This window comes from Bos javanicus, chromosome 22, assembly GCF_032452875.1.
Source record: "Bos javanicus breed banteng chromosome 22, ARS-OSU_banteng_1.0, whole genome shotgun sequence".
Lineage (NCBI taxonomy): Eukaryota > Metazoa > Chordata > Mammalia > Artiodactyla > Bovidae > Bos > Bos javanicus.
In genome coordinates, this window is record NC_083889.1 from 49,426,300 (window position 1) to 49,447,866 (window position 21,567).

The 21,567-nt window shown below is 56.4% G+C and overlaps 3 protein-coding genes across 15 annotated transcripts in view; all 3 read right to left on the reverse strand.

Moving 5' to 3' along the window:
- Positions 1–2,466: 2,466 nt before the first annotated feature.
- Positions 2,467–5,622, reverse strand: RBM15B (RNA binding motif protein 15B). Its single transcript, XM_061397491.1, has one exon. The coding sequence runs from the start codon at positions 5,486–5,488 to the stop codon at positions 2,804–2,806; it is 2,685 nt and encodes an 894-aa protein (XP_061253475.1). The 5' UTR covers positions 5,489–5,622; the 3' UTR covers positions 2,467–2,803.
- A 2,008-nt stretch (positions 5,623–7,630) lies between these two features.
- On the reverse strand, positions 7,631–11,800 carry MANF (mesencephalic astrocyte derived neurotrophic factor). Its single transcript, XM_061397516.1, has 4 exons — positions 11,398–11,800; positions 10,518–10,645; positions 9,599–9,740; positions 7,631–8,108 (listed from the first exon to the last, which is right to left on the reverse strand). The coding sequence occupies exons 1-4, from the start codon at positions 11,783–11,785 to the stop codon at positions 7,924–7,926; spliced, it is 843 nt and encodes a 280-aa protein (XP_061253500.1). The 5' UTR covers positions 11,786–11,800; the 3' UTR covers positions 7,631–7,923.
- A 749-nt stretch (positions 11,801–12,549) lies between these two features.
- Positions 12,550–21,567, reverse strand: part of DOCK3 (dedicator of cytokinesis 3) — a 304,579-nt gene continuing 295,561 nt past the window's right edge. For 11 of the 13 annotated variants that reach the window (XM_061397473.1, XM_061397469.1, XM_061397478.1 and 8 more), the window contains 4 exons: positions 20,942–21,029; positions 16,873–16,995; positions 16,271–16,353; positions 12,550–15,507 (listed from right to left, as the gene is read on the reverse strand). In XM_061397473.1, the coding sequence (XP_061253457.1) occupies positions 14,998–15,507; positions 16,271–16,353; positions 16,873–16,995; positions 20,942–21,029 (804 nt within the window). In that variant the 3' untranslated portion in view covers positions 12,550–14,997. The remainder of the gene's footprint in view (positions 15,508–16,270; positions 16,354–16,872; positions 16,996–20,941; positions 21,030–21,567) is intronic. The other 2 variants (XM_061397477.1, XM_061397476.1) reach the window with 1 other exon arrangement.

The following is a 21,567-nucleotide window of genomic DNA, read 5'->3' on the forward strand; positions in this document are numbered from 1 at the left end:
GAGACGGGGGCCTGCAGTAAGAAAGCAGGATCCTGGTCGACTTGACAACACACCCTTAGGGAAATGCCCCGGGGAGGCAAAGAAACATCAGCCCTCCTCTTTATCTGCCAAGGCCGAAGATCTCAGTACCTTAGGAAGAAACATGCAGAACGTACCAAACCACCAATGAGGCAAATTTCATCTCCTCTTGGTTTTTGCCTTTAAGCCACACCTCAGGTAGGAACCCCAGGTGGAGGCACTGGTTGCCTGCAGTTAAATCGTTCTCCCTGTGGGGGAAGCATCCTAAATCCGTGGGGATGGCGGAGGGAGGGGATATACACACACATACACACTTATGACTGATTCGTTCTGCTGCATGGCAGAAGCCAGCACAACACTGTAAAGCAATTATCCTCCCATTTTAAAAGACAAAAGCGGAAGGAAGGAAAGAGTTGAGAGTCTGAGGCAGAGAATAATCACAATGCAGGAAAACTCTAGTTCAGTTTGGGGCCAGAGAGCACCTATGCCTGAAAAAGGGCGAACAAGGCACGGGTTCACGTGTCCTCTCCAACCAGACTTCATAGCAGTTTTCTGTTTGGGGAAAGCCAGGTAGTGCTCTGGGTCCTGACCACCTGCTCTACGAAAGAACAGCCCAAAGACAGGGCAGCAAAGCGGCTCCGGCCTATGATCTGGGCTTTTGTCCAGACTTCACCTGCTTTAACCCTGAAGACTTGGTGGTAAAGAACGCGCCTACCAGTACAGGAGATCCCTGGGTCGGGAAGATCCCCCAGAGGATGGTATGGCTACCCATTCCAGTATTCTTGCCTGAGAAGTCCCAGGGACAGACGAGCCTGGCAGGCTACAGTCCATGGGGTCGCACAGAGTCGGACACGACTAACGCCACCGCCTGTTCTAGGCATGATGAGGCCACTCCGGCTTCCAGTGCTTCCCACTGCCTGTCTGCATCCCACACTGCTTTGCTCAGATACCTGGCAGAAGTGGCTGAAACTCAAGTATAAACACACATTCAACACTTCCTGTGTTTCAGATTATGAACGCGCTTGTTCATTAGCAACAGCTGAAGCCCAGGGAGCAGTACTTCCCCAGGCACCTTCCTTCCCGTTTAAATCTCTAAGGTCTCAAAAAGTCACCTCTTTCACTGTTCTTGTGGAGAGGCCTGTATTCTCCGTGAGGTCCGCAGTGAGCCCCAGCCTCCATCTCACAAACTTGCTCTCAAAACATCTCCGCTGTCACCTGCGCTGTCTTGCGGCAGTCAGGGTAGTGATCAAACCTAGAGAGGGGACAGCACGTCAACAGAACCCGCGGTTCTGGTCTCCTGGGGGCTCATTTCCCTTCCTGGAGCGCCTCTTCTCCGTCAGCCTTGACAGTGAAGCTTTTGGACCATCTAGACTGCCACAAACATTTCGACAAAGTGGGCTGTTCTGTGGTGGCCACCGCTGTGTGACTGATGTCCCTCCCTGGTCCCTGACACTGCTGGCTTCATCTGCCACGCTGGCCATGCTGCCTGTAGAGACACGTGGTCAGAGAACTCAGGGCTGTTTGCAAGCCATCTTTCCCTCCCCAGCCTGCATGGCTTTTGCCCGACACCTCAGCAACTGTGACATTTCCCCAGAGAGGGACCCCATTTCCCAGTGGTCCCCACCTCAGCAGTATCAGGGCAGGAGGCCCTAGGCACCTGCGCCCACCCTGCCCCTGAGGAAGTTATGTCAGTTTACAAGAGCATCTTCCTAACCCACTGTCTTCAGTCAAAAACTCTTCAGGCCAGGGATCCCGTGTCCCTCACTCTGCTCCAGTGGCCAGAGGCCCACACCAGCCCTGAACGATCATAAGAAAAGCCAGAATTCACAAGCACTGGGAAAAGTTCAAGGATTAACCAAGGAAAGTGGCCTCCCACCCTCCACTCCAACGTCTGACCACCAGTGCCCCTCGGAGTCCGAAGGAGCGCTGTCTCCACCTGGGTATCCCCGGGCTGCTGCATTAAGGGGAGAAGGGAGGCTAACAAGAGGAGGAAGCTGGGCACATCCAGGCACCAAGACCCCAATACTGCACTGCTCCTCCCATGACTACCACACCACGACTAAGGTCTACCTGCTTTCAGAAACGCCTGCCAACCAGGTGCTTTGTTCAACCCCAAAGACACGCACACTGTTCATGGCAGGAACACAAAAACTGCCACAGCGGCTAGCTAGACTTAGGCTTAACCCCTTCCTGTGCAATGGGCTCTGTGGAGGCTGGCATGGCAGGGTCTGAAATGAAACCCACTTGCTCTCAGACCAAATTAGAAACCCCTGTGAATGGAGCCCCGCCTCAGCCCCAAGAGCTGGGGGCTGACAGGCACCAGTGCAGCAGGGCTGGGAGACACGCTGGCAGTGGAAAGATGCCGGAAGGCATCTGTGTGCAGGCAGCGGGGGACAGTCTTCCATCCTTTGAGAAAATCATGTGATTAAACCAGGACTCTGAACAGGATTAAAAATCCATCCTCTGACAAAGGCTTTACTGACAATTTTCCATACAGTTAGTCAAAAAATAAAAAAATACAGAACACAGCAGACAGTATTTCATACACTAGAAGCCGACATGACAGGAGTCCCTTCTCATCACGGTAAAAAAAAAAAAAACCCAAACCTAAGAACTTAGTTTTTGGTGGGGAGATAGGACTTTGGTCCCCTACCAAATGAAATGGAGTAACCCAGCAGAGAATTCAAATCAAGGGTGTAGTATGGGCTGGGGGGGCAGGGCAGCAGTGGTCAGATTTTAAAATAACTGCTTTAGTGACAAACAGGCTGGAAAAGCCAGGCTCGGGCTAGGCTGTGTCTCTCACTATAACTATCACCATGTGCTCCTCCTCTAGCTTGCCCAATGTCCTCAGCGCTGACTGGAGGTACTGCTGTGAGAAGTCACAGGGCGGGAAGGCGTAGAGCATGCCTGTGCTGTCTCTGCCCTTGGATCCACCCACTGGCAGGCTGATCACCCCTGCAGCCTGCTTCTGTTTCAAGTAGGAGACCAGGTTCCTGAGAAGCCGCCTCTGCAGGCCAGGCTCCACCGTCGGCATCCCCTCAGAGCCAGGCCCACTGGGGGTCGCCTGGGTGGCCAGGAGCACTGCGTAGCCATTGGGGCTCCCCTGCTTGATGCGTCGTGTGACCTCATCGAGCTTGGGTTGGTCCAGGCGAAGGCGCTGGGCAATCTTCAGCTGGGTCAGCTTACTCCCGGAAGTATGGTCTTTGAGGAGACTGCTGATCACCCCCTGGTCCCCCTCTAGGATGTGCATAGATGTCGGGAAGCAGCTGTTTTTCAACACCAGAAGCCCGTTCCAACCCAGCTGCAGCGTCTGGGCATACTCTGAAAGATTCTTGAGCTTTTTGGTCTCGTGTTTTGGCTCTTCCAGAGGCTTGGGCTCGGCCTCAGTGGTCCGATGATTGCGCTCGCTCTCTCGGGTCTTCTTCCCGTGGGAAGAGTCGGGAGCCTCGTGGTGGTGGTGGTGGCTCCGCTCCTCCGCCCCGTGTCGGCTGTTGCTGAGGGAGTTGCTGCCGGACTCCTTGGTCCCTTCACTGGAATGGTTTTCCTTGCGGCTACGCTCCGGGGTGCGGTCGGAGCCTCGATCCGCAGGCTGCCCACCACCCTTGGTCCTGCTCCGCTCCTCATAAGGGGAGTGGGTGGCCCTTCCGCGATCACTGGAGAGGCTCCGGCGCTTCCGCCTGTCCTCCCAGGCCTTGGGCAGGCCCCGGTCCCCATCTCCTCCCCAGCGCTCACCACTCCGGCTGCGCACTGAGCGGCTGTAGCCCTCGAGGCTGTTTCGGCGGTCAGAGCTTTTACTGGGGCTGGTCCAGTCCCCTTCCAAAAAGGTCCGCTCTCGATCTGAGTACAGGAGGTGTGGAGGGGTCCTGTCCCGCACCCGCAGGTCGGCATCCAGGTTCCGGTGCCGGGTATACCCGTCGGGGAGTAGCTCATAGTGCACAGGGAGGGGAGAGGGCTGGTACTGCTGGGGATACCGAGTCTCCTCTGCTTTGGCAAAATCCACGCGCAGCCTGCGGTCAGGACCCCCCAAGGGAAAGCCCCTCATTTTAGCACAGGCGGCCTGGGCTGCGTCCAAGCTCTCGTACTGGATGTAGGCAAAGCTATCTCCCTTGACATGATCAATGGTCCGAATGCTCCCAAAACGGTCAAACTCCCGGGCCAGAGCCGCCAGTGAGGTGTTAGGTCCCAAGCCACCCACCCAGAGGCGCGTAGTGGGGTTGGCCTTGCCGTACCCTATCTTAATGGGATTGCGGCCTATCACCCGACCCGACATGCCCACCTTGGCCCGGTGGGCCATGTCTAGGTTCTGGAACTTGAGGAAGGCATACGCACCGCCCTGCCCACGGGCGGGTCTCTTGATGACCACCTCCTCAATGATGCCGTACTTCTCGAAAGCCCGTCGCAGCTCCACCTCTGACACGCTGTGGTCCAAATTCCCAATGAAGAGGTTGCGCGTGGCCCGCTGGTCGTCCTCGGGCATCAGGTCCTCCTCGCACACGGCCGGGTAGCCGTAGGGTCGCCCGCGGTCGTCGTATAGCCCATAGTAGTCCAAGGCCCGCTCCCGGGACAGGCCTACGGCGGCGGCGGCCGCGGCCGCATCTAGAGCAAAGGCTGCGGCAGCGTGGCGGGCGCGGGGCTCCCGCAGCGGAGGGGCGGCAACCGGGGACAGTGAACGCTGCTTGTACTGGTAGCCGCCGTGCAGCGGGAGGTAGCCGAGCGGGTCGGCGGGCGCGGGCGGGCCCGGGGGCGGAGTAGAGGCGGCGGCGCTGCTGCTGCTGCTTCGCCTGCTGCTCCCGCCGCCGCCGCCGCCGCCTCGCAGGTACACGGGCTCCACCTTGAGCGGACGGTCGTAGAGCAGTAGCTGGCGGGCCAGGGCGTGCTGGCGGGCCTCACGCGCGTCCTGCGGGTGCCGGAAGTTCACGTAGGCCACGCGGCCCAGCTCAGGCGTGTGCGACAGGCGCAGGCTGATCTCGCCGAAGCGCTTGAACTGGTGGAAGAGCCGATCTTCGAGGTGCTCGGCAGGCAGCGCGGGGCTCAGGCTGCTGATGAGCAGCGTCTTGTACTCGGGTGCTGCCGCTGAGGAGCCGGGACCCGTGGGCTCGGCCCCGGGCGGCGGCGGAGGTGGCGGTAGTGGAGATGCGCGGGGCGACGCGCCCGAAGCGCCTGGGTCCCCTGAGGCCTTGCCGCCGCGTCCCCCGCCGCCGGCGCCCGAGCCTGAGGAGCGGCCGCTGCTCGCACGGTGATTCGCGTCCCCGGCGCCTCGGCCGTCGCGATGCCCACCGCCGCTGCCCCCGCTACCGCGAGGTTTGTCGCGGGCCCGCGTTGGAACGGGGTGCTTGGCGCCGCCCGAGGCCTTGTGCGCCGCCCGCCGCCCGCCCGCCTCCGCCTCCCGTTCGCGCTCCCGCGGCCGTTTGGCCGACGATGACGAGCCGCGCCCGCTCGGGCTGGAGTCTCGCTCGCTCTGCCTCTTCATGGCGCCGGCGCGGCTGGCGGGCGGGCGGCCCGCAGGCCCCTCACAGCGGCGGCGGCGGCGGCCGAGGAGGCAGCGCCCCCGGCGCCGCCATCTTGGACAAAAGGACTCGGCGCGGCGACGGGGCGGGGCGGGAGCTGCGCTGAGGGCCTGGGCGCCGCGTTATCAGGCTGCGCCGGCCCACCACGTGACCCCATGAAGGGCGGGGCGAAGGCAGCGCCGGGCGTGCGTCATCGGGCTGCGCCGCCCCGTATCACGTGACCCTGTGGCTAGCGGGCGAACCCGCCCGCACTGTGAGCTCTGGCGCCACCGTGCGGATGGCGTGGCCGAGGCTGGGGCTCCACAGAAATTGGAGCTCTGGAGAGGGACAGAGGCCTCGCAGGTGCGGGTATGCCAGGCCTTGAACTTTATGGGATATTCCAACCCCAGGACTAGGTTTGGGTGACCACCCCCAAGCCCTGCCTTGGCATCTACTGACTGGGTCCGGCATTAACAACCCAAACCCACACCCCGTATCTCCAGTATCCCCTGCGTTCATGTTCACTTGTGGCAGCCGCCCGAAAGGCCTTGAGAATCATGGCTATGCACTCAGAAGACGGCGAGACCTGTTGGGTCCCTGGCTGGGCACAGAAATCCAAAACCTATGGTTTCTAGGGTGGGAACAGGCTCCTTAGAGCAACGGGGCCCACCCTCCGCTTGGGCATTCGAGTACACTGAGGGCTGTAAGGGAAGGGTCACAGAGCCAAGGGCGAAGAGAAGGCCGAACTCAGCGGCTACCCAGTTTGCCATGCTTACCTCTCCTTGGCCAGTGCTCTCGCATCCACCTCCAAGGTGGTGACATGAAGGGGAAATCCTGTTCGGGTGCCAAGCCCCCTCAGGGCAACTTTCATTTTCCATGGAGAGTTAACCGGAGGCTTCACAGGACCTGACCCAACTTAAGCCACAGAAACCGTGGCATGGGGAAGAGCGCATGCGCATCTTCTGCCCTCCCACGACCAGAAGCCTTTGCGAGGAGCGCCTCCAGCAGCTAACGCAGGTGCACTAGATTAACGTCTTACAAGAAACACCTGTTAACGTTCCAGGTCTCCTAGGCGGCTTCCAGGAGTTAAGCCTTTTAAAGATAACCTTGGGGATCACCCTCTGGTAGCAGTTGGGCTGTCTTCCCTGTTTGGTGTAGCTTGGAGGACACAGAGGCCACCAGAACACAGCTGCTAGGTTGAAACAGCTCCATCTACTAAGATTTCTGGTTCTAGCCATGCAGTTTCTCAACACCTTTCAGGGGCTCAGAAAACTTTGCTTGTCTGATCATAACAGCCCATCTAATTCCTCCAAGTAGGGAGCACCTGGCCTAAGAAGTGCATTCTTAAACTTTCTCAGACATGAAAATTGTGGGCCTGCTGCTCACAGCCATTAGTGGACGCCACAGCCAGCTGAGGGCCCTTTACCTTGGCAACCTGAATTTAGGAACCGCACAAATGACGTGACCCGAGGTCAGAGCATGCACGCACTGTTTCTTAGCCCTCCCCTTGTGGTGGTCTCTGAGGGCATGAGGAACAGTCCACTGAGTCACAGTTCATGCTGGTCATTGGGTTTCCCACGCACCAACCCCCAAAAGAGCAAGTAAAAACCAGACTCCAGGGACACCCTTTCAGGACTTCAACTGTTAAGCTTATCTTGGGTAAACAAAGGCAAAAGACAGCCTCTCTCTGGCTCTTTGTACAAACCAACTCCTGCCAGTTTTGCAAAATCCCGACTAGGTACCAGAGGCTTAGGGTTGACACTGGACCACAAACTGAGTTGAGCAAGTAGATGGCCAGATCTGGACAGTGACTGATGGAGGTAGCCAGGCCACGAGTACTTCAGAAATGTGACAGCACTGAACTACTCAGCTACTGAAGTCATCATTGCAGAAAACTGCGTTAAACCTCAGTCTTGCTTGCAACCCAGTCCCCTCTCTAGATAGTCCCTATGGGCTGCGGGTTATCAAGACCCACCTCCTCCCTGAGAACCTCTCCACTCTTGCACAGCCCAACAGGCCCCTTGTCCTGTCCTGGCATCCCAGCATTGACTGGTGGTTGAGGGACAAATGTGAATATACCTGAAAACTCTTTGTAAACCGGAAAGCATAAACCGGTGAAATCGTCATCATGGGTAAAACCCTATTTCAGTATTCACTTTAATTCTTCAAGGACAGCTAGAAATTTTCTTCCTTTAATAAAAAAATCCCAGACATACTTTGAAGTCCTAGAGTAAATGGGCAACAGAACAAAGTGAATCTCCCCCAAGGGGACGCTGTACACCCAGCATCATCAAGAAAGCTCCAGGCTTCACACCTGACTTTGTCAGGAGCCTGCCTAAAAAATAAATTACAAAAAGGCTGTTTGGGGTAGACACAAATGAAGTGTTTTCTCCCTCAGGAGCAGCAGGGATCGAGCCGACTACAAATCAGTCCGTGAACTAGCTGCCTTGGGAGCATATTTAGGCATCAGTTCATTAATCTTCCGGATGTAGTCAGACTTTTCCGCACAGCCTTTGCACGTCTCCCCCCAGTCGTCCAGGATCTTCTTTAGCTCTTTAACTCGGAGCTTCTTCAGGTCCACTGTGCTCAGGTCAATCTGTTTGTCTGGAGGAAAGAGCAGGGAGAATAACCAGCTGGGTGGGAGCAACTGTGGACCCCAGCAGTCCTTGCACAGCCAAGCTGTCACTTAAAACCAGCAGACCTACTGACTGCAGGGAGAGACGCATGCAGCTGTGTCAGTGCCCAGTGCCCCAGGAGGGGAACTGGCCCAGCCCCTTCACCAGGAAGGCGGGTCTCACGCTGGCAGTGTGAGTAACCCCAGTTACTCACTGGCAGTCTGTGACACCCCAGACATGCAGTGTCAGCAGGGACAGATGGAGGCCATGTGGTCCTTACAGAAGGAACCTTCTAGGAGGAATATGGCGCCCACTCCAAGTGCCTCTTACTAAACGTCACGGTAGAGCCCACAGCACTGGAGAATGAGAGTTCTAGGGTGACAGAGCAGACAGATCCCCTAGCCTCAGTTTCCCAACACAGACCCTGGTCGGGCTCTTGAATTAGGAGCCTACTCTCCATGACCACCTGTGATCACAGAGAGACCTTCTGCCAGAAGAACTGAACTAGGATCACTCTCAGAAGACCAGTATCCTTGACACAATGGGGTAAAATGCAGCCCTTGGACACTCAATTCATGGTAAAACATGCTGGTGCTGTTTCAGTTTTATGGAAGAGAACAACTCTTCCTGGCCCCAATTCTTTCTGAAGACCTGAACTCTTTTTCCCACTGGAAACTTCTTTGGCAAAAGAGGTGCTGTGTGCCCACAACCTTAGGCTTTCCTGTTGGGACACAGCTGTTCTTTTCAAAATAGTAAAAGTCACTCAGCCTTCAGAGTGTGCAGTCAGGACAAGCTTATTAAAGCCAAGTCAGACGACATGGCTTCTCTGCTCAAATCCCAACATTCTCATCTTCCCTCAGACTAAAACCAAGTCTTCACCAACATGCAAGGCCCTCTATGACCTGCCCACACACCTGTCATGGCACTGGCTGCCTTTACATCTGCCTGTGTCCTCTGCCTGAAATTCTCTTCCCTGAGCTGTGCCAGTGGCTAATCCCCCACCTCCTTTTCAAAGTCTGTTGAAATGTCACCTCCTGGGCTTCCCTGATAGCTCAGTTGGTAAAGAAGCCACCTGAAATGCAGGAGACCCCAGTTCGACTCCTGGGTCAGGAAGATCTGCTGGAGCAATGTGGGAGACCTGGGTTTGATCCCTGGGTTGGGAAGAGCCCCTGGAGAAGGGAAAGGCTACCCACTCCAGTATTGTGGCCTGGAGAATTCTAGGGACTGTACAGTCCATGGGGTGGCAAAGCGTCAGACACGACTGAGTGACTTGCACTCTCACTGAGGCCTATTCTGACCTCCATGCACCAGGATGCAGGGTTGAGTCTGTGCCCCTGCCATTTACCACCACTAACCTTGTTACATCACTCACTCATGAAGACTCTAGTTTATCACCTGCCTTCCCCAGCTAGAAAGTACACTTCATTAATGCCTGAGCACAGAGAGAGTTCAGCGTTGGTTAAATAATGCCACACTCACCATACTTTAGTTCACAGATCTGACTGTCTTTCTTCTTGAGCTTCTCACAGATCTTCTCCACAGGGATGTGGTGGGACAGGGGCTTGGACACCTCGTTGATGATCTTGGTGGCTGCATCCTCTGTGGCCCCAATGTAGTAGCACTGTGGCAAGAAAGGAGAATGGCCTTCAGGAGGTGCCCCTTAAGAGCTATCTCCTCCAAGGCACACTGACATCTCAAAACATCTTCTGTCTCTGCCAGGACTTCATTTTCCCACACTCCGCCTGTACTGGAAGTCAGATTCAGCATAAACCCCAGGCTCTTAGTACACACTTGGTCCCAGAGCTGACAGCCACCAGATGAATTTAAAAGTCACCAAGGTTCAAACCTTTAAACAGAAAGACAGACAAACCAGAGACTGCCAGGGAAGCTGAGGCTACCAAAACTATTGTTTCATTAGAATTCAGCCCTAGCCTCCCCTGTGCCCATTCCGTCATCATCGGTCCTCACTCATGCCAAGATTGCTCTGGCCTCTGGGCACTCACATTGGCTGTTCCCTCTGCTGTGACGTTCTTTCCCCCTCCATAATGATGACCCTGTCTCAGAAAAATTCTTGACTACTAAGTTAGCACCCACCCTCTCTACCATACCCTCCTGGTCCATTTTCTGCACAACTTGCATCCCACCGCATTATTTGCCTGTCACTGCTCTCCCCTGATATTTCCTGTGTCCAGCACACAGTAGGTGCTTAATCAACACTAAGAGGATAACATCCCAACGGCCGAATACAGAAAACACTTCAGACCCACATTAGTTCACTGACAGAACAGCTGGTCTCCTCAATAGACAAGTGGGCGGGGTCTTGTATTTCCAGGCCTGGGAAGTGGATACTTAAAACGCTGGCCAGGGCCAGCCTGGGGAGGGCCAAACAGCTACTTACCAACCGATTCTCTTTGCCTCTTGCTTCACGGCAGAACTTTATAAGTTCTTTTTCAATAGAGGCTGGAGAGAATGTGACATCTCTGTCTTTGAGGTCCTGGTAAAATCTTCCCAGATAAGAAATACAAACTGAAAGAGAAAGAAGGAAGATGCTCCAGTCATCACCAAATTGCAGGCCAATTCAGTAGGCGGGAACTCCAGCAGCAATTTTAATAAGAGACACGGAGAAAGGGGAGTTTTTCTACCACTGGATTTTCTCGGGTGCCCACAGGTAGACAGAACCGTGCTCCGGGTTGCTGGGTCCCCGAGTACACCCAGGGGATGCGGGGAACGAGCATCACCTAATGACCCACAAACGGCTCTTCCCTGCTCTTTCCATAAAGTTTAAACCGAGATTGAACACGTGTCCTTGAGATAGGCTCACTGTGACCTCATAAATGGACAATCTAGAGGCCGAAGAGAAAAAAAAGATGCAAATGCTACTCATTTCCAAATGCAACACCGAACCCCAACGTGAATCTTTGCAACCCTATCACACCAGGCGCGGTGCCCACGGGCGGCCCTCAGGACACCCCACCTGAGCCAGAACCGCTCCCAGGAGCTTCTGCCCAGTGATGGTAAAGGACCAAAACTCCGGCGTTATCTCGGTTTCAGGCCAAATTGTCTGTACGATCTAGTCCTAACTTTCTCGTCAGACCAATGTTTTTTAGGCCCAGAAAATGTTTTCTAGACCCGGCGTTGGTCCCTCCTCTAGCAGACCCCACTGGGGCCGGCCGCCCTCGCCCGCATTAGCCCCGGCCTCTCAGCCTTTCGGTGGTTTGGTTGAGTTCAGCGGCGCCGCCAGGCCGGCCACAGCGCTCGGAACCCCAACTCCGCCTTACCTTCGCAGTCACCCTGTCGCAGCGCCCGGCTGGCCGGCAGCACGCTCAGAGCCAGCGCCACGGCCAGCCCGTGGGTGGCCCACATCCTCCACAACCCGCCGCCGCTGCCGCCTTCGCCGGACTGAACCGCGCCCGCCGTGCGGCGCAGCCCCCAGGTCCTGGCCGCGCGCCGTGGCCCCCTATTGGCTGGCGCCCCCACGCTCTCCCACACACCGTTCCCCCATTGGTCCACGCGCCTCGGAGCCCAGAAGAGCGGCTCCACGCTACCCTTCCTCATTGGCTGATGGCATCGCCCGCCCTCCGCCCTAGACAGTTGTCGACCGCTGATTGAACCGGGGCTGCTCGCAGGAAGAGGCCGCAGAGGCGGCGGAAGCGGCTCAGTCGCCATCTTTGGTAGGGGCAGGGGCTGAGGCCGAAGCGGAGCACCATCAGACTGGAGTGGAATTCGGCCGCTGCCCCGCGCCTGCTCAGTTGCTCTGTGTACCCTCTGTTCTGGGCCCCAAGTCCTCCCGAAGAACCCCACGGACTTCTCTGCTCTGGTCCCGACTCGTGGCGTAGGTCAGGGGCTCTGTGGTCAGCCGCAACCCAACAGGCAGGGAGGGCGGCCGGCCGCAGGCAAGGCTCCGAAGGTTTCTTTCCTTTTTCTTAAGGGACCACGTGGGCTGGGGAACCGCTGAAGAGAGTCCGGATTGCCCCGACAGGTCGACAGGAGGACCCAGTCGGGGCGGACAGATGTCGGGTAGGAGCAGGGCCCGTAAGAGGGCCCAGAGCTCAGAGGGGCGCCCGGGCCAGGACTGGTTGCCTGGCTTCGAGTTCGGAAGCATCCCGCCTTACTGGGGAGATTGGCGGCTTCGGAGGTTTGTCCCCCACGCCAGGAAGACCCCTTCTTCCCCCTTTTACTCACAAGCCTCGGGAGCCTGGCCGAGGTGGCTGGTTCTCTCTCTTGCTTTCCAGCTGAGCGCTCTGCGCCCTCGGCTGCCCTCCTTTCCGGTGCAAGTCTTGGCTCTCTGTGCTTGAAGGCCGGACGTGGGAAAAGTTGGCACTGTGCTCAGGACGGAAAAGATTTTTATGGGGCTAAAAGGGCTTGGAGCCCAGCGACAAGGGTTGGAGGGGGGCACTTTGCGGCTGCTCCCATTCAGTGAATTCAGTGGGTCAGTATCAGGTATTCATCTTTAATTCACATAACAGCAGTCAAGGGAGTGGGGAAAGCGGGGAAGTCAAGTGGCAGATATTTACATCTAAAATTCACATTACTTGCTGGATTGAGAACATGCTACCACAATATATACAGTAAAATACTTTTTTGGGACACTAGTACAAATTTTTTTTTTTTTTTTTTTTCTTTTAACTTTGCTTTCTGATACAGGTAAGACCATTAAGTCACTTCTTATTTTAAACATAAATACACAAAAGAAATGGTTAGAAGTTTTCTTATTTTAAATAAGCACAGAATGCCAGAGGTTAAAAACACATTTATAGGGCTGAATACCAATTGGACAGCACACTCTATACATTTTTTGCTCAAATTCCTGTACAAATACACAGCATTCAAATAGGTATTTACAAATAAGCTTGAAAGAATGAAAATCAATATTTCACAATCTTTTCAGAGAATTCTCATCTCTGGCCTCCCACTTCCCTTCAGACTGGCTGATTCTCCAAGGAAAGGAATTTGGAATATGTCCTTTTCATTGAATTTGGGGAAATGGAGAGGGAAAACACAAACCTGGCTCACCCTGTAGAAGGCAAGACCAAACAAACCCACACCCCCCTCTCTACCCTCTCATGCCACCAGGTGGAGAAGGAAGATGTTCTTACATGAGGACTGCCTTGTCCAGGGATTGAGGTTCAGGAGTGCCCTAAAAGCTAAAGACGAACTATCTAAGAAATCCAAAGCTAGTCCCCGACTGTTACACTTGGGAACACCAGATGGTTCAGGCCTGCCTAGACTGACCCACTCTGCTTGGAGTCACCCTTCAAGTATCAGAAAGGACCTACACTGGTGATAAAACATGCCCAGACACCCTGAAGGTAATGCGCCCCCCATCTTAGCTCATAAGTTACTTGCTGGCATTCCTGTTAAACAAGTTGCCCTTTGTTTACAAGTGAAAGACACCCTAACCAGGGAAGTCAGATGGGCCAGTGGAAGAGGAACTAACGGAGAACGTACCTGCTCAACGAGGAGAAGGCAGCCTTGTGACTGTCAAGTCGTGAACTCAAGCAAGTAAATGTTTGTAGACTTTTTAAAAGTAACTTAGAAGCACCCTGGTAAAATACTATTGCCACTCCCCCCTATTCCCCAACTAATAAACCGAGAGGAAAATCAGTACCCTGACCTGAAAGTTTCCTAATAAAGACACCACTGCCTTCTGCCCAACAGACTGGGGAGGCTGGAGAAACTGCCCTCCTGCTCACCCTGAACCCTGAGTGGTGGTCCCATGGGCCTGGAGCTGGGATCATGCACTTGGCTACTGGGAGGGGATAATTCAACCTGCGTGGCTTTCTGCTTCTAGGAGAAGTCCCTCTCCTCTCCAATTGCGCTTTTAACCCAGGAGCTTGCTGAACCTGATTTCAAGTCCTCAGGCCTTTGGAGCCTGGCTGGGCAGCCACCCCGCTGCTCAGAGGTAGTGCTGAAAATCCCTGATTCAGGAGCTGGAGGACAGGCATGCTGGCCACTTCTGAAAGCTCAGAGGATTTCCAGCCCTGCCACACCCCAGCCTCACTCCTCTATCGGCTTGTCTCTCAACACGTGGCTGCCCAGGCCCTGGGGAGGAAGGTGGTGAAGGCAGTCCCTCTGGCTCCAACCCTCACTCAAGCTCCAGAGGCTAGGAGATGACCACTGCAGATCCATGCACCAGGGGGCTCCTGCAGGGCATGGGGTATGTTAAGAGTGGAGGGGAGCGAAGGGTCAGAAATAAAAATGATGGAGGGGAAATCCAAGGTAGAGAAGGAGGCGGGGCTGGCCCACAGAAGCCTGGCAGTACACCCGGGGCATGCAGTTAGGCTGTCACATGCCTGTGCCGGCAGGTTGGCCTCGCCAGCCCCTCAGGGGCATACTCCTCGATGGAAGAGCAGGCATTTGTGCAAAATGGCTGGTAGCCCTCTTGTCCACCTGTGACATAGTCCACGTGGTCCTTGCAATCCCTGAATACAACCATGAGCTCTTCTGTCTACACAGCAAAGGAAGAGGTCCCTAGTGCAATTTCCATTCTGTGCATTGCGGCCCTGGAGGGAGGGCCTGGGCTCCTGCCCCAGGGGCCCCATGAAGCTGCAAAGCGGTTCTGTGGTGCAGTATCTCCATCTAGCTCCATGTGGTCTGAAACTGCAGGAGGAAGACAGCATCTACTGCACAAAGGAAAGAGGAAAACCCATAGAAATGGAAATGTAGAAAATGAAATAAAAAGAGAAGCCACAACCCTTCATGCTGCTGTGGCCTCTGCACATGGCAACACACGAGTTCACGGCAGTAGAACGTAGACTTGGGCGGTTCTCTCCTGAGTGCCAGGCCTCGGGCTCCCTGCGGGGGGACTTGCTTTTCTGACCCGGAGTGGTTGGGCAAGCCGCTCACTGACGGTGGTGTCCCAGCTGCCTCCCTGCCCCTCACTGTTCCCCTCGGCTGTGCTCCCAGGCCATGCGTGCCTGCTCTTCCTTGGTGCTCCCGGGAGGCAGCGAGGCCTTGCGATGCAGGCCCCGAGGCCTCTCAGCCTCCTCTCGCAGCAGCACACCCTCATCGTGCTCCAGGGCCGGCAGGCGGGGGTGGTAGGGCTTGGGTGGCAGCGCAGGCGGGTCCATGGGGTCCTGAGGGATGACACATCCCGGGGCCGAGTGGCTTCGGCACGGCTGGGCCTTGATGGAGTCCAGGACGGCGGACTCGGAGAGGCTGTAGTGGACGGGGAGGTAAGGTGGCTCAAGATCTTCGTCAGCGTTCCAGGCCTGGCTCGGCATGGAGTCCATGGTGTCGGTTCGAGCAGGGACCTCCGAGGAGTGCCCAAAGTTACTCTCACTTAGGGAGGACACGCCGCTGCTGGCACTGCCGGATAGTGTAGAGTTGCTGCCATCCAGGCCTGACTGGGGGCTGGTTGGGGAGGCCGGAATAGGGTGCAGGGGCGACTGAAAGAAAAGGGAGAAGTGTGAAAATCCTTCTTTCCAGACAGGCTGACATGCCTGCCCCGGGACGAGAAGACCAAGAGTCTTCTATATTAATGAACTTTAAAATACTCATCACCAGAGTATTTCTTGTTTCGCCATCAGCAAGCCCCTGCCTTCTCCCTGGCCCCAGCAAGCCTATGCAGCCCCAGAATCACCTGCATTTCTATGGCCCCCAAATGGCCCTGCCTTTGTGCCCCGTGAAGCCAGGTCCCAGGCTTCTGGCCGTGGGTCTAGGGGCAAAGATAGAAGGGCTGGGTCGGCAGGCCCGTGGGGAGGGCAGAAAAAACCCAGAGGGCCATGGACCAGATGAGTGCCTTCTGCTGCCAAAATCTGTGACAGTCTTTTCCAATTTGCAGAAAATGAGTTTCGCATAAAGGTTTGGTATCTGATGCTTCTCATTTTGAGTGGACTCCAGTTTAAAGTGCTCTATGACCTCCCACAGTTAACATTTCCTCACGTTGTGAACTGTGGTGTGTTAATACCTACCCCCTGGCTTCTCACTGCTCTTGGTTCACACACTGGGTGCCATGTGTTGCTGTCTGAGGACCCTCTGACCTCTCCACCCCCATCACATCTGTTACAGGACACGTGGGTCACCTGTACCCCAAGTATGTCTCTGGAAACCCCCAGCTTCTGTCAGGCTAGGCTGTCGGGAGCAACAGGGGAGGCAGACCTCAGGGGTCTCTCCCCGCACAGCCTAGGGGCTGTCGCCTCAGAACATTACCTTGCGCAAGGTCCGGGCGGGGAGGGCTGGGGGGGTGTCACCCAAGGGGTGGTGGAAGGCGTCGAAGTGTAGGGAGTAATGACCTGCAGAGGACACAGAAGCAGAGCTTCAGTTGGGCCCTTCTTGGACTGCATCACAGCAGAGCTGGCGGGGCCAACTGCACGGACGGGAGTCTCCCGCGACCCCTCGGCACTGGAAGCCATGGGAAAACCTCTCTCTTCACTGACATTCTTCAAAACACAGGCTGCTTGAGTAAAGACACCCATGCCACACAGGAGATCGAGAAGTCCGAGTGCATCAGAGCCCACAGAATGACAGTCCACAGACAGCAGCAGCCCTCTGCCTGCTGCGGGGCGACGACAGTCTGGGAAGTCTCGCGCTTGGCACAGTCATTTCCGACGTCTTCAGCCTCCGCAGTCAGAAAGGCCTTACTGAGTGTACCTGCTGCACTTGGAGACCTCACTGACCCCAAGGCTGCGGTGGGGGGGTTCTTTCTTCGGCTGAGTCGGCTCGTCTTCTCAGCCCAGAGGGCTCTTGCCCTCACCCCTGAGCAGGATCTGAGACTGGGGACTACCTGGGGGACCCGCTGGAGGTCTTCTTACCATGCAGCAGGCTTCGGGGAGGCACTGGGGGGGCCAGGATGCACCCCGTGTGGGCAGACAGGAAGGGCTGGGCCTCTCGGGCTCCGCTATCCAGGCTCCAGCTGCTGGGGGCTGCTGGCACCGCTGAAGGGCGAAAACAGATGGCATGAAGGGAGGTTACTTCTTGAGCAGCCTCTGGGTGGGGGGGAAGTCCTCTACTACTGCCTGGGCCTTCTCCAGGTGTGAACTCGGTACAGCACACACGGGCATGGCATGCCAGCTCCTGAGACAGAAAACACTGGCCCAGCAAGGCACGGTGGTGGCCCACGGGGAGAGTGGCTGCGGCAGACGCCACTGAAGAGGATGGCTACAGAGTCAGCTGCTGGCTGAAAAGCACTTGGGAGGAGGCAAGACGAGAGGAAGTACAGCAAGGAGGCAGCCTCCCGGGCTTGCTAGGAGGAAAAAAAGAGAACAGGAGAGTGGGGCAGGCTGGTAAGACTGACAGAAGAGGGAGAGGGAGATGCAGGCGAGTGAGCGCATGCGAGAACAGGTGTGCCGCGCACCCTATAGCTTCTGACCAAAGTCAAGAGTCAGGGCTCTCCCAGGGCCTGACCCCATGGGGAAGCAGGGAGCAGGATGGGTGGGCAGCAGCAGATGCCTGTGTCCACAGCTGGTACGTGGCCTGGGCCCTCAAAGAGCCTGTGGTAAGCTACAAGCTCTGCCCACCCCTGCTGCTTCTGAGCCCACTGGCTGGGCCTGGGATGCTCGGGAGTTTTCTAGGCAGGACTGGAGTTCATACAGTGCTGTAGGAAAGAGTATGAAGCCAGGGGTCAGGCCGGGTCCAGCAGGGACCTCTGCTTCCATAGAGGATGGAGGGTGGTGGAGCCCCTGGGTGCTTTGAAGCATAGAGGCCCAGTTCCTGTAACTCACATGCCGTGGACAGAGTGGGCCCTGGACAAAGAGTAACACAGGCTGTCCATCTGTGGATGGGAAGGAGTCCAGGGCTGGAACAGTGCCCCTTCAGCGACAGCCGAGGAGAAGGACTGTAGGAGGGGAAGGGTGGGGGGGAATGGCTGGACCCCGGGGTCTGAGGAGCAGCAGCGGATACGTGAATGCCATTGGTCAACTGCCGGAGAACCACCGCCACTGATGAGAACTATGCCCTTTCTCTGACAGAGCTCTCGTTATCAAGAGACAAGCGGCTGACCCACTGGCTTTGTTTTGAGGCAGTCACAGCTAAACGGGGCATTGAGGAGGCTGGGGACTGGGCTTTTCCCACTCCAGGGCCTGAGTGGGGAATGCAATGCCAGGGCCTAAAGGGCACCTGAGAGGCTCTGGGAAGGAAGGAGCCTGGCCTTTGAGGAGGATGTGGCCAGCAGGTGCTGGGCCCCACATGGTCGAAGAATGAGGTGGTGGGAGGCGTCCACCCTGGTCCTCCTTGCTGGTGAAGAACGTCAGGCTGGAACTCGGCTAACTCACAGCCTCATGTCTCAGGAGCGTGGCTCAGTCTCACGGACTGGCTGACAGTGGTGGGGGCAGAGGGGAGAGGTGGCAGTGACTGGGTGGACAGGCATTCATTCTAACTCTGGTGAGTGCCAGATGGATTCCACCGGAAGGCCTTCCTCAGAGAGCCTGAACCACCCTGAGACCAGGAAAGGCCTACTCTCAAACAGGCTCTCCCCAAGATGTGGCAGGAGCTTCCTGGTCCTCAGCACTAAGGTGCGCTCTCCTGAAAAGGAAAAGTTCCATCTCCACAAAAAGTCATCACACCTCGAGGAGTAAGAAGCTTGGAGGCAGGTCTAGGCAGCTTCCCCAAAGGGGCTCTGACAGCCTGAATTCTCATGTGCACATCCTGGCCCTAGAAGACATCAGGACTGCACAAATTCACCTACAAGAGCCCAGAGGAAACAGCAGGCAGGAACGCTGGAGGGAAAGAAAGCTGGCAAGGCTGCAGTGGTTTACAAAAGGCACCTGCGAGAGCCACTCCACATCAATCAGAAATCATCCAGCTTGCCCTCGGCCTCCTGTTGACCAGTGAGGCCAGTGAACCTCTGCCATATAGCACCAGGGCTTCCTGGGTGGCTCAGTGGTAAAGAACCTTCCTGCCAATGTAGGAGATACAAGAGATGCATGGTTCGATCCCTGGGTCGGAAAGATCCCCTGGAGAAGGAAATGCAACCCACTCCAGTATTCTCGCCTGAAAAATGCCATGGACAGAGGAGCCTGGCGGGCTACAGTCCACGGGGTTACAGACGTGAGAATATGCATGAACACACACCAGTGCATAGGGGCTAGTGGAGAACCTCAGATGCAGCAGCTATCCTAGGAGAAGAGCGCTGATGCCACCTGTGTCCTGGCCTTTTCTCTCTCTGCTGTGGACCACCAGTCTGAAGTCCCCTGTGCACAGCAGCCTCGAGAGTTAACTGGCCTGGTCTGGGAGTCACTGCCTGGGAAAGAGAGATCCTTAAAATGAGAAGTGGAGCCCTCATGGGACTCAAGATCCTGACGATGAGAGAATGGTGACAAGTGTGCACAGCTCCTGCTCTGGAGGAGCCAGCAGAGATCTGGGGAGTTATGGCTCTGGCTCTGGGTCCCCCAAGACAAATGTCTAGCTCACTGCCTACTAAGCTCTGGCCTTGTGGCTCAAACGGGCTTGCTTTGGGCTCAGCCTTCGCTCTGAGACAACCCTCTTTCCTCCCCACACATGGCGGGTGGGCGTATCCAGCTTCTTGCTGCAGCTTGGTCTGAAGCCTGAAGCTCTTCTGGGTCTGGTGGGTGTCAGGTCCTGGTCTGGCCGCCAGCACCTACTTGAGCTCTGAGCCCGTCTGGGCTCTCAGCTAGATCTGTGATTGCTCCACAACTCAGGCAAAGAGAAGCTGCTGTGGTTCCCGGCCCTCAAGGCCACAAGAGCACTTGGTTTGGGGGCACAAGTGCAGGGGTCCAGGAAAGCCACGTGTTTTGGGGATGTGCAACTCTGAGGCTAGGAAGATGTCTTCAGCCAGAATCTTATCTCCACGCCCGCTGTGGTCGAGCACCAGGCGCTGAAGCCTCCCAGGCACTGAGGTCGTGGAGCCCGGGTGTGGTCTCAAATATGACGGGGAGGCGCATCCTCCATGCTGAGCAAAGGAGGAGCAGTGACAGTGGGCACAGCAGACAGCAGACGGCACGTGGTGAGGAGGTGTGATGACATGACAACAGCTTTGGAGGGACACGTCCTGATGGGCCAGCAGGTCGCAATGCTAGGGACCAAGAGTGCCCTAAACTTACTAGGTAGAGGAGAGGGGAACCTGCAGGGAGAGGGGCTGATAGGCTCGGCCTGGTTGTGTGTGGCAGGTGGGCTGGGCAGAGGCCCCACACGGGCACTGTCCTGTGTTAAAAGGAACTCAGTTCTCCATGTCTGGGACTTTGGGCTGGGGTTATACGAGCCCAAGTCTGGTTCTTCCATCAGCTGGCTGGAGCAGAACGTAGAGTACAACTCCACTCTCGGTAACCAGCCTCTGTTCTAAGTATTGCCTGGTTTCGTGGTATAGCTGATGGACTTGCAGAGTGGAAAAGGGATGCTCAGCTGTTGCAGGCCTGGGTGGCTACAGGAGGACTGAAGTCCCACAGGGTGCCTGGGACTGTCTCTGGGAAATTCACTTTGCCATGACCTGTTCCTTCTCATTATGCTTGTGGACGTGCTTGGCCACAGGCCTGTTCTGAACAACAAGGAGAGGTCCCTGTGGGCCTGAGTGGAGAGGGACCAAAGCCACAGGGCCTGCCGAATTCTGGGGCTGGTGGGGAGGAGCCCTGGGGTGTGGGTGCCCACTGAGTTTCCATGAAGGTGAGCTCAGAGCAGGTGGCAGCTGGGGCGTCTCAGAGGGTGGGCCCTGGGGAGCCGGAGATACAAACAAACAAGATCTAGACCTCAGCATCAAGCCAAACATGGGTTAAATAATGAACACAGAACTGGTCAGGACTCTGGATGGACAGAGTGGCCTGGGTGTTAAAGTATGGCTTAGCCTTGGCCAGCTGGTGCTCAGGGACAAGAGTGAGACGCTCAGGATGGGGACAGACAGGAGAGGAGGCCACCTGGGAAGAGGAATCGTACCTTTTTCAGCCACAGACAGATTGGGATCACTGCAGGGTTTGCAGGCTCCAACCACTTGCTGGAACAGGGCCCGCTGGAAGTTTGGCAGCTGAGGGAAGGAGAAAACTATCAAAAGGTGACAACAATCAGTTACATCTTGGGGGCATCATGGGCCCCAGGAGCCAGGGCATTCTAGGACCAGACCAGGAAAATCAAAGCAGTGGGACAGCTCATGCTTGAGATGTGCTGAGAATGTCAGGCTGGTTGGAAAACTGTCCATGCTGTCTGGCTCCAAGTCCTGCCCTGTGCAACTGTGCAATGTCCGGGGCTCCCCACCGCCCCGGGGCCTGGCCGGGCTCCAGGCTGTCCTGTACACGGCCAGCAAGGAGGACACAAGCACCTGAGGCATCTAACTGCATCCTTCTGTCCTGCCAGGAGGCCCACGGGCAGGGAGGATACAGGGACCCCTTGCACCCGAGCCCTGGCAGGTTTGGCCTCCTGGAGACGCTCCATGCGCACAGGCCCGTGTGAGGGGAAGGGCAGCACTCAGGCCTGAGGTCACAGACATGACCCGCTGTTCCATGTAGCTGCCAGGCAGACCTATTCCTTCCACCTGGCAGGGCTGCCCAGGCACAGGGAGCTGAGAA

Bases quoted from the DNA above. Each gene is read 5' to 3' on its own strand.
- MANF (XM_061397516.1), bottom strand. From the start codon at position 11,785: ATGGCGACTGAGCCGCTTCCGCCGCCTCTGCGGCCTCTTCCTGCGAGC. The intron at 10,646-11,397 runs GTAAGGCGGAGT...TTTCTCTTTCAG, and splicing joins GCGACAGGGTGACTGCGAAG to TTTGTATTTCTTATCTGGGA. The intron at 9,741-10,517 runs GTAAGTAGCTGT...TTCTTGCCACAG, and splicing joins GAGGCAAAGAGAATCGGTTG to TGCTACTACATTGGGGCCAC.
- RBM15B (XM_061397491.1), bottom strand. From the start codon at position 5,488: ATGAAGAGGCAGAGCGAGCGAGACTCCAGCCCGAGCGGGCGCGGCTCG.